The sequence below is a fragment of the Tupaia chinensis genome, unplaced genomic scaffold (genome assembly GCF_000334495.1).
Source record: "Tupaia chinensis unplaced genomic scaffold, TupChi_1.0 Scaffold000416_1, whole genome shotgun sequence".
Classification (NCBI taxonomy): domain Eukaryota; kingdom Metazoa; phylum Chordata; class Mammalia; order Scandentia; family Tupaiidae; genus Tupaia; species Tupaia belangeri.
Window position 1 is genome coordinate 3,968,213 of NW_006159921.1, and position 14,270 is coordinate 3,982,482.

The window sequence follows — 14,270 nt, forward strand, 5'->3', positions numbered from 1 at the left end:
ATGTTCACCTGTTGAAATATTCATTTTGTAAGCTAAATAATGTGACTGAATGTATAAAAGAAAATGAAAGGAAAAAATTTATAAGGAAATGCAGACAAACAAAAGAAGAATATATGTTAAAGCAATGAAGTATATTCTTTTGTTCTTCAAAAGAGAAAAATTAAAATATATATTATAATGTTAATATTAATATACATTAGAAAAGTACTTTCATATACATGTGACAGAATTTTATATTGATTAAATTCCTTACTGAAAAAATAAAAAAAGAAATATCCCTAGCACTTTCACTTTAAAAAATTATTTATTATTATTATTATTTAAAAAAATTTTATAGGACTTGGGTGTGCACCAGAGAGAGAGAGAGAGACAGAGAGAGAGAAACAGAGAGGGAGAGAGAGGACTCCAACCGTGGTCAGCCATGTGGAAATCCAGTGCCTTAACCACCAAAGCCACCTCTTGGCCCCACATTTTCTCTTCTTAATCAAAGCATCTATGGATATTATACCAAAAATATCAATCAGTGTTTCCATCTTGGCAACTCTTTAATGTGGGTACTGCCATTGTCCACCATCCTGTTGCTCATCTGACCCTGTCCCTTCCTACAACCTTCTTGGAGCCACAGCTAACATAACCAGAGATCTTCCAATCTGAGAAATTCCATCCATATGCTGGCCAGTGGTTGTCAAGGAAAATGATCTGAATCCTTGGGATTTTGAATTCATATGGATTCCCCAAGTGGAAAGTGGAGCTAAAGTGTTTAATTCTGGATGTCTGTGCCTGCCATTTCGGGTCACGTATACTCTGACAAGTAAAAATATAGATGAATCTGGTCAATGAGGTAGGAGATACCATGAGGCCTCAGGCTCTTGATAGTTTTCCATTTCTTATCGAACTCTCCAGTTAACCTAAGGCCCAACCAAACTTTGTTTCCTACCCGTGTATCTAAGTAAATGTCTATATTAGAGTTCCCTCCTTCCTCACTCTTTTTTTTTCCTTTTTTACTCAAAATTGCATTGCTTCATTGCATGTTGCTAAACTCCAAAACAAGCAAATGCCTAGATAATGGACAATTAATTATGACAATGTATTACTTGTACATATAAGATTAACAGTTTCTGTGAAGCTTAGTGAAGGTGACAACCCCTTCCTAGAAAATGTGCATGCAGTTTTCCTGCAGAATGCAGCTAGTGCTGAGTCAGGAGGGTGCTGTGTTTGTGCACATACCTGTTAGCTTTTCAGGAGGGTGCAACCATAGACAGAAAATAATATATTAGTAATTTAGTAATTCTGGAGATTTGAGTGTGATTAGTAGAGTAAGAAAGGAAAAAAAAAAAAACAGCACAAGCTGGGATGCTGCTATATAGAGCAGGACGGAGTGAGAAGGGTGCAGTGTTCGAGTAGACACTGCGTGGAATGGAACAAAGAAGATCTTTAAAGGACCAGCAAGTGGTGTGGTGGTTGAGGCCCTGGACTCTCACATGGCCAACCATGGTTTGAGTCCTGGACTCAGTTTGAAAATCATGCTAGGTGCATGTGCATCTGTGCCAAAATCCCCAAAATATGGAGGAGAAGGGACTGTAGTGTGGCCATTCCCCTGGGGAATGATTTCTATGATTTCTTACTTCCTCCCTCTCTATCTCTCTGGTAAACTCATGCACCCTATGGCAAAAAACAAACAAACAAACAAAAAAGAACACCTCCAAAAAAAAAAAAAAAGATCTTTAGAATAGTTTTCTGTGGAATTTAACATAATTCCCTTTTGAACAATTTTAGTAAAATTCACATTATTTTCATCTTTTTAGACATTTGTGTTTCTTTTGAGTGCATCTCTGAGCTTAGATGGCCCTTGAAGCAGTCAGTTGTAGTCAGGTTATGCTAGCACTTTGATAATAAAATAATTATTTAGAGTCAATATGGGTTTACTATGAACAAATTATGTCAAACTTAACTTATAGTCTACTTAGGATAGGGTCAGCACGCCAGTATATTTTGAGAATAACAACAAAAGCAATAATAATACATCTATTACTGCCATTTATTATTGTTTTTATTATTAGTTATTTTTCTATATTTTTTACATGGATTAATGATCACATCAACCTTATGAAGGAGATTTAAGTAATTTAGTATTATCACATTTTACATATCAGGAACAGATCCAGAAAGGTAGTATAACTTGTCCCAAAGCACAGAGCTAGCAAAGTCTAGTAAGAGTAGAATCTAGGGACCAGTAGGTGGCAAAATGGCTATGTCACTGGACTCCCATGTAGTCAACTGTGGTTCGAGTCATGGACCCAGTGGCTTAAACTCATGCTGGGTGCATGTGTGTGCGTGTCCAAGATCCCAAGAGGAGAATGGAGGGATTGCGGTGTGGCCTTCCCCCTGGGGGGTGATTTGTCGCTTTCTGTCTCTCTGTTTCTCTCTGTCTTTCTGGTGAGTGCACGCACCCTATAGAAAAAACCTCTCAAAAAAAAAAATAGAGTAAAATCTAGACAGTCTAACTTTGAGGTCAAGTGTCAGACTAGTATTCAGCTCTGTGATGCTACAACATTGCCTAGCATTAGCAGAATAGCGTAAAATTACTCTTTCCCTAGTATCTAAAGAACACATATCAATCTTAAAGGTAGTCTCTGTCAGAGTGTTAGAAAGCTACCTGTGTTTGATTTTGTTGACTGATTTAACAAAAGCATTTATTGAGCATCTGGTTGTTTAAAAGAATATTACAGACCTTTCAAGAAAAATAAGGATGAATAAAACCTGATACTACTTTTGAGGAGCTTAAAATTTAGATATTCACTTTTTTTTCTTTATCTCTTGAAAGAAGTCAAAAGACAAATTAAATATGTCCTTAAATTGGGATAGGATTTAAAATAATTCAAATTCAAAAAGTTACTAATAATTTCCACTAATATTCTGAAACCAGGATAAATGGAAAGTGTGTCGTACACTATTAAAAAACAAGTGAATTAATATAGGACTGAAAAAAATCTGCTTTGTAGCAGTTTTTATGTAACATAACTAGAGGTTTAGGGATTAACTTTAGGACTAAAGGGCTGTTAAAGCTTTTGATATATTCTTAGAAATAACGTATCTATGATGAGATGTGTTTTTCTGTTTTGTTTTATTTTTTTTTCCCCCCTGGGGCTTTATAGTAGTCATCCATCTTTCGGCAGTATTCTTTTCAGATCAGGCTATAACATTTTTAAGAGAGACATTGAAAAATGCAACTGGGACAAATAGAAAAGGATAACTAAACCAAATCGTATGAAGAATGGCTGAAGAAATTGGGGATATGTAGCCTGGACAAGGCAGGCTCAGAAAGTATATGGGATCAGATTCCAAAATATTTGGAGGGTTGTCATGTGGAAGAAGGAGTCAACTTCTAAGCTGCTCCAAAAGGCAAAACTGACCCAAACAACCTGAAGTCATTGGGAGGTTATCTCAGGTTAGTGAAAGAAAATGTGAGTGTTGAGCTATCAAAAAATGAACCAGGCAATCATGTGAGACAGGGGAGGGGTGCCTAGAGAGGGCATTATGAGGAGGATATGCTAAAAGCATCTCCTGGGGCCAGCAGGTGGCATAGTGGTTGAGGTGCTAGATTCCCACATGGTCGACTACAGTTTGAATCTTGGACCCGGAAACTAGGAACTCATAAAGGGCGTGTGTGCATGCCTGCCCAAAATCCTGAGAGGAGAATGGAGGAGAAGGGATCGTTGTGTGGCCATACCCCATGGGTGTGTGTGTGTGTGTGTGTGATTTCTCACTTTCTCTGTCTCTCTCTGGCTCTGTTGAGAACATGTGCCTTATAGCAAAAATCTCTCTAAAAATAAATAAGCAAATAAAAACATCTCCAAAAATTAAAATTATGTGATCTATGATTCCATAACAATTCCCTAATCTTTAGAGGATACACACACACAGAATATGATCATATTTCCCCTAAATATATGAAACTTGAGTGATTGTAATTAACACATAAGCTGCAATTATCTTTTTTTTTTTTTTTTGAGAGGTTTTTGCTATAGGGCGCTTGCGTTCACCAGACAGACAGAGACAGAGAGACAGAAAGCGAGAAATCACCCCCCAGGGGGGATGGCCATGCCGCAATCCCTTCTCCTCCATTCTCTTCTTGGGATATTGGGCAGGCACGCACACGCGCCCAGAGTGAGTTTAAGCCACCGGGTCTGGGACTTGAACTGCTGTCGACTACGTGGGAGTCCAGCGACATAGCCATTACACCAACTGCTGGTCCTAGCTGCAATTATCTTTATATTCCTCTTAGAAACAAAAGATGTAATGATTTGGGTCATGAGAAGAGAATATGTGACTTTGTACATAGGAAGTCCTTGAATGATAGACATCAACTCTGACAGATCACTTCATGAGGAAAGGGGGGCATTTTGATGTAAAGCAGTGAACAGAGGCCAGCTGCAGTGGTGCAGTAGTAGTGCAATACTCTGCAGTGCAGGATCCATCTGGCAGACAAGGGTATTTGATTCCAGGGGTGACCTGTACTCTCTGAGAGTGCATGCAGACCTTTGATCCTGGCTGCAGGAAGTCTGAGGATGAGTGGGGATCACAGTGTGAGAAACTGTAGAGGTCTTGTCTTTCTTTTTCTCTAGCTCGCTCTCTCTCTGTCTCCCTCTCATAAAATAAGCTTTTTATTTTATTTTATTTTTTTAAGAAGAGGCTAGAGAAGGAATGCAAGGTTAACAGTGGATGCAACTTTAAGTCCTTCAGCACAGTACCTAGGAGCTATAAAACAAAAACAAAAACAAACAAAAACAAAAGCAAAAACAAAAACAAAAACACACAAAAGTCTACAAAGCCTTTCCAGAGGCAATGAATAGAAACAGAACAAATCACTCTTGCCTAGATAAATGCTACCTCTGTGCACTGACTGTAGGCCACTGACTTAATCTGCGAAGGGCATTTTTAGCAATGGAAGAGGATAAAAGGCAACTGGAATGAGGGCAAAAAATTCTGGCACATGGATCTTGAACTGATTTATACAAACCAAGTTAATATAATTGGCAAGTAGACACTTAGAGATGGAATATTTAAAGAAATTCCTACCAGAAGAGGTTGGGGGTGATAGGGAGCCAGTTGAAGAGACTGCTTTAGGCCTGTTGAACACAGGAAAAAAGAAGAAAAGAAAGTAGGATTGTAATCCACACAAGCTCAGTGAAGGGACAAGAGGAGTTGAGGGATCTGACCTTTGCCCAGCTGGCGAAAGTCACACGAAGCAATTTATTAAAAGTTGTTTCTTCCCTACTAACCATCTAGCTTCCACCAGTCTCTAGCATTCTTTCTGACTTATTTCATTAACATTTCCTTCTTTTTCTGGAGCAGGCAGAGCCCCAGGGAATCTTTCTTTTCCCTACCTCACCCCCACCAATGGGGCATTGAATGAGAGCCAGGGTGTTGTCTGTGTAAAGAGAAATTGCAAAACCACAAATTGCAGAAAATCGTTACTGCCAAAAATCGAAAGGAACACACAATATCACCATGCCTCTTAAAAAGCAATTGCGCATTTTACAGGCCTCTGGATAATTCAGGTTTGTTTGGCAACTTTCTCACCCATACCACCCAGAAGACAATTCTCTTCCACCAGAGGCAGTGGTCCTAAGGAATACGTGCAGTTGAAAAGAAATAGCAAACAAATGGGGCCACACATCTTTCCATGGGATTGATCTGGCCCAATAGGGTTCTATTTTCTTCTATTATGTAGTATTGATTTTAAGGCCCAGGAACTCCCACTAAAACAGAGTCTATAATAATAAGAGAACCCCTTAAAGACACACGGTATTTTTAGGTGATAGAATCTTTCCAAAACATTATCTTATGTGATTATCACAACCACCCTTTGAAGGAGGCAGTAAAGTATGTCTTCCTTTCCCATCTACTTTTCAGTCCCACGTAAAAAGATTTGTAGAAACTAAGGGGTTAACTAACATTCTCAAAGCCCTATCACTTCTGAGAAAGTGAACTTGGATTTAGTCATGAGCCTTCTGATTTTTACTTCTGAATTCCTTTCATCAACCGCCCTATTTCTCCAGGGAGCATATCTTCCTGACTTGGCTAACGCTGTCCTCCATCGGGAAAGGTGGGATTTTGCGTGTCCAATACACATTTTCAGAACTTTTACTTGGAAAGCCTCCTGCTGTTGCTGTAGTCTGAATGGAACACTGATTAGGTCGTTTTCCATTTGTACTGGATATAATACAATATCATCAGGACATAATGCCAACTCCAGAGGACTGATCCAATACACTGCGAAAAGGAACCTGAGTCACAATTGCAAGGTAACGTTCAGGGGTTTCTATGATTCTGCAGGTCAGACCAACCTTCCCCCAGTTGCTCAGAGATCCCTGGGGAGTTGGTTAGGCCCGTTTTGTCTGAATGCTGTAAAATCCCAGTGCAAATTTCCTTCTCAGAATATTCACTAACAAAATGTCACCAAGCACTTGCTATGTCCTTGAGAAAAAAACAATGTGAAAATCAAGTGAGCACAAATTGAATCCTTTAAGGTGACATAGTCAGCCCCTGCTCCCCCTTCTTTTTTCATGATCTAGAAGGTAAAGGGTGCTTTCAGCTAAAATTCTGATGAAGCATTCTTGGGGTCATAGTCCTGTCTGTGTTTAGTTACACATAATGACTTAAAATGCTGTCTGAAATTGCCTTTCATCTCATCTTCACCATGAAAAGATGTCAGCCGCTTTTTAGTATTTAACGCTGAATTATTTAAAACAGTGGTAAGCCTAAATAGGCAGTCACAGTATAATAAAGAGCTACCAAATACAACTACAAATACACAGGAAAGTAAACACAGTTTTCCCTGCACAGACTCCATGTGCAAAGGAAAGAATGCAGTCTAAAGTTCACATTTGTACAAACAATATACTCATGATATCACATGGGAAGAGGGACTGCTCATAAAATCTAACATGACTTTATTGGTAAAAGCTGCTTAAAACATTCATAGCATGCAGGTGTTTTGATAGTGCAGTAAAGACCAAAGCAATATAATACAGAGAATGGCATTAAAAAAAAATTCCAGTGAGTACATAATCCTTTGACATTAAACTTGAATGAGTTTGAGGGTGAATGTCTCTTGTGTCGATGTCTGAATATTTGGAGTATAGAAGTGGGATCAATTTATTCTAGAGAGCAAATAAAAAACGTCACCCAGGGAAATCAACAAAACCTAAGTTTTTCTTGCAGTTCCACTGAATATTTAATTTTCTCAGGCATGGAATTATCCAAAAGAGAATTTATTAGAACATGTATAATACATATATTGGGTTGTTGGAAAAGTCATGATGCAATTGCATAGAAAAATATGTTATGACTCTTCCAACAACCAAGTAATTCAGGTGAGATCTTTGGATTCTGATAGGTCTAAGAGTATCAGACTAAACACACTGATGGCTGCTAAGATGCATCCTTGGTTGGAAATTCTGTTAGAGTCAGGAAATGAGAGTTGGCGTTCCCTTCATGGTTTACCAGCTCAACCTACCTTATGGTTGCCAGTCTCTTACTTATTTGTCATACCAAGCAATTCACACCTTTAAGCTACTTTTGAACAACTACAGTATTTGTATTGAATCTGAATCTATCCCTTGCTTTTTTAAACTTGAGTATTATCAAACTATTCGAGACAGATGGAACTTCCATTTTTTTTGATAAAATCATTTTTAATATCATCTTACTAAAAAAGAGAAAAAAAAGGCCAGATGGTGGCGCCATGGTAAAGTGGGATGCTCTGTGAGGCTGACTCACATGGGAAGGTTCTGGATTCATGTCCAGAGATTTCTGAGTATGCTGGACATGCATGTGCTTGCCCACAGTCCAGGGGTGGCTAAAGTGGGGGGACAGATCATGGTGCTCAGACCCTGTTGGAGGTACTGTTTATTTTATCTTTCTCTCTTTCTCTTTCTCTATTTTTCTTGCTCATGGGAGAAATAGGACAATTTTTTTTCTCTCTCTAGGGCATGTTTGCTCACTGGAGAGAGAGAGAGAGAGAGAGAGAGAAGAGAGCGGGAGAATGAGAAATCACCCTTTGTGGGGGATGGCCAAGCCATAATCCCTTCCCCTCCTTCAATTCTCCTCTCTGGGGATTTTGGGGTGCACACATGTCCAGGATGTTTTGCAAACCACTGGGTTCAGATCTTGAACCCAGTCAGCCATGTGGGACCCAGCCACCTTAACCTCCACACCGCCTGCTGGCCCAGTAAATAAACTTTAAAACAAAAACAACATCTGTGTTCACATTATAATTTCAAAGGCAAGACTCTACAATACTCAGAACTCTCAGTTCGAACCTACTATAATTTTATTTGGTTTTTCAGAATAAAGAGGGCTTGTAATTTGGGTATAGACACTGAGTACCAAGAGTAAAGAAACATAATACATAGAAGATTAGTTCTAGAAAGAACACTGTTTTACAGAGTGTATAATGCAGTACACAAGAAAGGAATTATTAAGGTAACTACCATGCTGTTAAACAAGAAACAGTCTGTGTCTACATGGTGAAGTGCTACTGGGCAGAGTAATATATTAGTCAGCCACTTGAGGGAACCTGAATATTCAAATGTTTGGTGTCACATAGTCATAATGTCTAAATGAGTACGGTGTGCTCTTTACTTCCTTTTTTCGTCTAGCTTTTAGATGCAATACTGTCACAGCTACCATCAGGTTCGATCTGTTTCCTAGATGGTTTCTAACGCTCCATGATGATCTACAGATCAGTCCTGTGAAATGTTAGAGTCAAGCTGTGGCTGCATTTGTAGAACCAGACTTGAAAAATGCAGCAATGTGAGATAGGAGCCTTAAAGATTAGGAGGTTTTAGGAATTACAGCTGAGAACTAGATATCATTTCAAGGAGGAAATGTACTTACATTTTGCTGCAAGTGAAATGCCGGTCTTTAAAGGGTAGCCTCTGAAAAAGAGAGGAAGAAAATATGTTAAAAAAAAATTACAAGGTAAAAATTCAAAATGAAAAAAAGCATTGAATTGCCTTCGGAGGTATAGCTACTAATAAGTACATCAACAAAATAGAGAATACTAAAGATGAAAATATATTTATTGGGAGATAATACAGGGAGCTAAATTCAACAATGAAAACATTAAAGTCAATTGCCATATTTCACTGAATGCTCAGCTCCTACCCCTTAATATTCTAGAATTTCAGTACCATCTCATGCTCACTTTGTGAGCATCACAAGAGCAGACTTGAGGAGTCTTGCTGTCTGGTTCAATGGCTAAGATGCACATCATTCTCTTGTTTGGGGTTCATATTGACATTGTATCTTATTCTTGTAGGTCCAGTTCTGACACATTATCCCATTAAGTGAAACGCCTAAAAATTATTATTTTCTCAATTCATCCTCATTAAAATAAGTGGACAGTTTTCTTTTCCAAGGAATAAAAAGCTTGTGCGTGCGTGTTGCCGGGGGTGGGGGTGGGGGGTGGGCAGATTTAAATCAGTGTCAGAGTTCTCTATTTAAGATGGCAACGGAAAAGGAGGAACAATTATACTATGCCTATGCTTGGAAGAAATTTGCCAGTTGTGCGAGCAATTTGTTCAGTGTGGCAGCCCACCAGATAGTTGAGTTGCTTCCAAATCTACTTATTTTTCTTTTCTTTTTTTCCCAGATCTATTGTGGTCCTATTCAAAAGACTATTTTTTAAGGTAGTAGATTTAATAGGGGATGTCAAGGAAGTCCCCATAACTGATATGAACTATTTGCATTCTGGCATTAAAATAGTTCTGGGTCATCTTCATGAAAGTGCACTCAAGTAAGGGAGGTATTCAGACCTGCTGAAAAATCTGACCACACCAATTATGTGGACATGAATAAGTCAAATGAACCACTATAGTGAGCAATATTTTTCTAAGCTCTGCCATTTTTAAATAACAGTATGACTCTGGCAAATTGATTCTGAAATTGACAGAATTAATAACAGTGGCTTTTTCAAAGATTATTGTAAGTTAACTCTTACAATGTATTCAATACATAAAATCGTCTCTATACTGGGGGCTCAATAAATACTATCTATATTACTGTTATTGTTATTATCAGAAGGCCAAGTTGAACAACCAAATTAAGCACATATGATAAATCTATGAAATGGAAGCTAGAAAGATAGCCATGGAGAGAGTTTTGTTTAGGTGAGGTATTTTCACTCTTGACAGTCAAAGCTGTAGTATTGTCCCAAATTTCTCTCCCCTGATTGACTCTCTTCAATTGTCATTCCTCCAGTTGCAGAGTGTAACTCAATCAGAATCCACATTGGAAATCCCTACATGTTTTAAACAAGTAACCTGCATAGTAAATTCCTCGTTTACTATTCATAGAGGTGGTTGAGGGTTGACAAGTTGTTAAATTGCTGAATTGCTAGGCCCTTGAAGAACAGGGATAATTCCTCTTCACACAGGTCAGTGCTTCGTACATTTTACTAGATTGCATTTCCCATTAGACTAGATCCTATACTGTGACTCAATAAGATTGCATATGTGTTACCAACTGGAGGAAGTTAGGAACATTGCTCTGATGACAGCCTGACATACATCTCCCCCCTCCCAGTTCTCATCCCTCCAAACAAAGAAGTACACTGAAAATTCTTCTGAAATTTTGTATTCATCAGCTCCTTTGAGGAACTCATTGCTAGGAAACAAATTTAGAATGCTTTTGCCTACCGAGAAAAGTTTTTACCACTGCCTTAGATAATGGGCTCTTCTTTAGCCGTAAAAGTATTAACGAAGAAAATTATATGTCTATTACCTCACAGATTCTTTGGACAAGAGCTCTTCTTTGGGGACCAATTTCAGAGCAATATCATTGATTACTTTGAAAACGATTCAAAGCTGTCCTGGAGACTGCATTATGTAGCTACCTAATATGATGTTACCAATAATTTTTCTTGGGGTACAAAATAAATCAAGCAGTTAAGAACACTGTGGTAGTGTGGTTTTACAGACCATAGAGCTACATAAAAACCTGCCTTTGCTATTTTAAGCTTATTTCCAAAATAGAAAAAGAGAAACCCGAATTCTTAAAGGAGACAGACAAACCTTAAAATGAGTACACATTCACTAAATGCTTGTGAAGTGCCTGCTATGTGCAGGACGTGGTGCTAGGCTCTCAGGCATATCACCTGCTCTCATGATTAGTATCTGTCTGATTGGAGAAACATCTAGACAGTGTGGAGTGATCACATCACAACATAATGCAGAATTATAGTAATGGTCTGTGAGGAGGGAAGGTGGAATCTGGTATTCTGATATGAACAATTCTAATTTGGGGAAGTGTTAGGATACTATCTTGTAAAAAAACATATTTAATGATAATAACAGCTGGTGACACTGACTGCTTAACGTACCAAAGACTGTCCTAAGTGCTTTTACCAGTACTGGTTAGTTTCTCTCTCATGACAGCCTTAGGGAGGTGCTGTTCTTACTCCAGTTGGGGTTAAGGTGGATGAGGAGTGTGGGGCACACCAAGAAGAAGGACACTAATATGGGCATAGGCTATGAGCAAGCAGAAGGGGCTGGTTGTTCTGAGGGACCAAGAGACCAAAACTTCCATTTGTCTTATTTTGTACATATTTAAGCAGAGTCCATCCTTCAATCACGGAAGTGCCTTCAAGGGATCCTAGATGAGGCTCTTATTGTCTCAGTGCTAGATAACTTTAGTGAAGAAAGCGTACCCTCTCTGCTGTCACCTCAGAAGAGATGCACAGTGCATCTTGGCTCTGTTCTGTTCCTTGGACCATGCCCACCTAGAACTCCTTCATCCCTTCTCGGGAGATGTGCAAGGCCAGGTGGTTACCCTCCCTGGATCATAGTATCCGTGTGCTTGATTCAGCAGCACATTCAGTGGAATACACCTTGTCCAAAGTCCTTGGATACCTTCTTTGGTTATTTTCTTTGTTCCCTTTGTCAAAACCCACTTTTAATTTATCTCTCTTTATTCTCTCTCTCTCTCTCTTCCTTTCATTCTTTCTTCTTCCTTTCTTTTTAAAAAGGTTTTTGTTATAGGGCACATGCCCTTACAAGAGACAGACAGTAAAATGGAAAGTAAGAAATCACTCCCCAGGGGGTATAGCCACACTGTAATCCTTTCTCTATTCTCCTCCTGGAATTTTGGTCACACATGCAATGTGCCAAGTGTGATTTGGGGTCTGGAACTCAAACTGCATTTGCCCTTGTGAGAGTTCAGTGCTGTAACCACTATACCACCTGCTGGCCCCTATTTTCTAATTTTTATTTTCAAGGGCATGTGCTCAGCAGAGAGAGAGGAGAGGGAGAGAGAGAGAGAAGCACCTCTCAATGGGGTACAGTCATCCCGCAATCTCCTTTTCTCCAACCCTCCATCCCACCAGGATTCTGAGCACCCACATACATGTGCTTGGTATGTTTTTCAGTCCCCTGGGTCTGGAATTCAAACTGTAGTTGGCCATTTGGGATTCAGCTCCCAACATTCAGTGCTTAACCACTGTGCTGTGGGGGTCAGCCCAGACTCCACTTTCATATGAACTCTGATGAACAATGGGGATCTGTCTCCACCTCAAGAGAGGGTCCTGGGAGAAGCTGAAATTCTAAGCCAAGGGATTCTCCATACCACCCGTCTATCTCAATTTCTCACCCTGATTTCTGTGACTGAACCCATTTGGTTGCTACCTGTAATATACTAGGTCATCGGAAAGTCATCATGTATTTTACGTGATTTTCTATGCAAAAAAGTCATGTGTCATGCCTTTTCAGATGACCCATCACAACTGATGTTCATTAGAAAATAGGGCCACTTAGTAATTTCTCAAAATTCTATGCTGATTGAGTATCTGCATTGAGATGTCTACTATTTAAAATTTTTATGACTTGTAAAAAGTTGCATCAATGCAAGTATAATTGTCTGTAGAATGTAATGTTGGGATGTTGTTCCTATATCCTATAAGTCCAGGATTATAAATTTTGAGGTAAAGTGATTACTACTTCCTTATACTAAATATTGAATTAATTCTGTTTCATGCTTATTTTACTTATTTGCTTAATGATATGATAGGAATACCTATTCTCTATTGTACTTAATCCCAGAAGTGATGGGAACCTACACTCGTAAATTGCTTGGGAAATTAACTTAAGAATGAACTTATGAAGATCTTATTTAAGGTAGAATATGCCAACTATCGTGTAATAACAACAATAATTATGAATGACAGATCTCTCTTTATCTCAACCATGTATTCTTTAAAACCCAAGACTGCACACTAAAGGCATAGGGATCTGATGGGAGTCCAAGGACCATTGCTCATGGCTCCTCCTCTGGGGACAGAGGCAGTGGATATTAGAGGGTGAGGAGTTCAAGTTTCAGTTCTTTCACCAGCCTCCAGTGTGACAGTTATGTCTCAGTGCCATCATGCATAGTTTGGAAGTAAGAGTAACACTGTCCCTGTCCTGAGATTGTTGTGGTTACTAGAAAATGTAAGAAGGGTGGTGATGCATTTGTGAACAGAGAAGTTGAATGTTCAAATAAGTTTGAGGAACACTGGGTCAAAGTTAGTTAAATAGGTTTTTGTATTATAATGTTTTTTTCAGAATTTTTAATAATCTAATATATAGATCATTGAGAAAGTCACAACGTATTTTTTTCTTTGGAAAAATACGTCGTGACTTTCCCAATGACCCAGTATATCTATCACACATTCCAGGAAGGGGAGGTATCCCAAATTTACATACTAAAAATTCTTCTTGACAAACATTTTGAGGGACACATAGGAAATGATGGCCTCGGCGATCCAGGGAAACTCTCTCAGAACAGGGATGCTAGAGCTGAGATTCTATGATGAGTAGGTGTGAGCTTGAATAACAGGTGGGAAAGAGCACTCTTTTTAGAGAGTAGCACATGCAAAAGCCCTGAGATAAGACATGTGCCAAAGTAACTTGAAGTAGCTCAAAATAACTAGGCCAAAAAAATTCCACTGGGGGGACCAGCAGATGGTGTAACGTTTATGTTTCTGGATTCCCACATAGTCGACTGCGACTCAAGTCCCGGACTCAGGCCGCTTAAAACTCACACTGGGTGTGTGAGCATGTGTGCCCAAAATTCTGAGAGGAGAATGGAGGAGATCGGATTGTGGTGTGGTCATCATCCCTGGGGGGTGATTTCTCACTCTCTGTCTCACTCTGTCTTTCTGGTAAGCTCACGTGGCCTATAGCAAAAAAAATAAAAAATAAAATAAAAAAAAAATAAAAAAATCCACG

At 39.0% G+C, this 14,270-nt stretch overlaps 1 protein-coding gene across 1 annotated transcript in view; it reads right to left on the reverse strand.

Annotated features, from left to right (window-relative positions):
- ANKFN1 (ankyrin repeat and fibronectin type III domain containing 1) overlaps nt 1–14,270 on the reverse strand; it is a 368,177-nt gene that overhangs the window by 288,352 nt on the left and 65,555 nt on the right. The window contains exon 2 of the mRNA XM_006154669.2: nt 8,905–8,945. Within this exon, the coding sequence (XP_006154731.1) occupies nt 8,905–8,945 (41 nt within the window). The remainder of the gene's footprint in view (nt 1–8,904; nt 8,946–14,270) is intronic.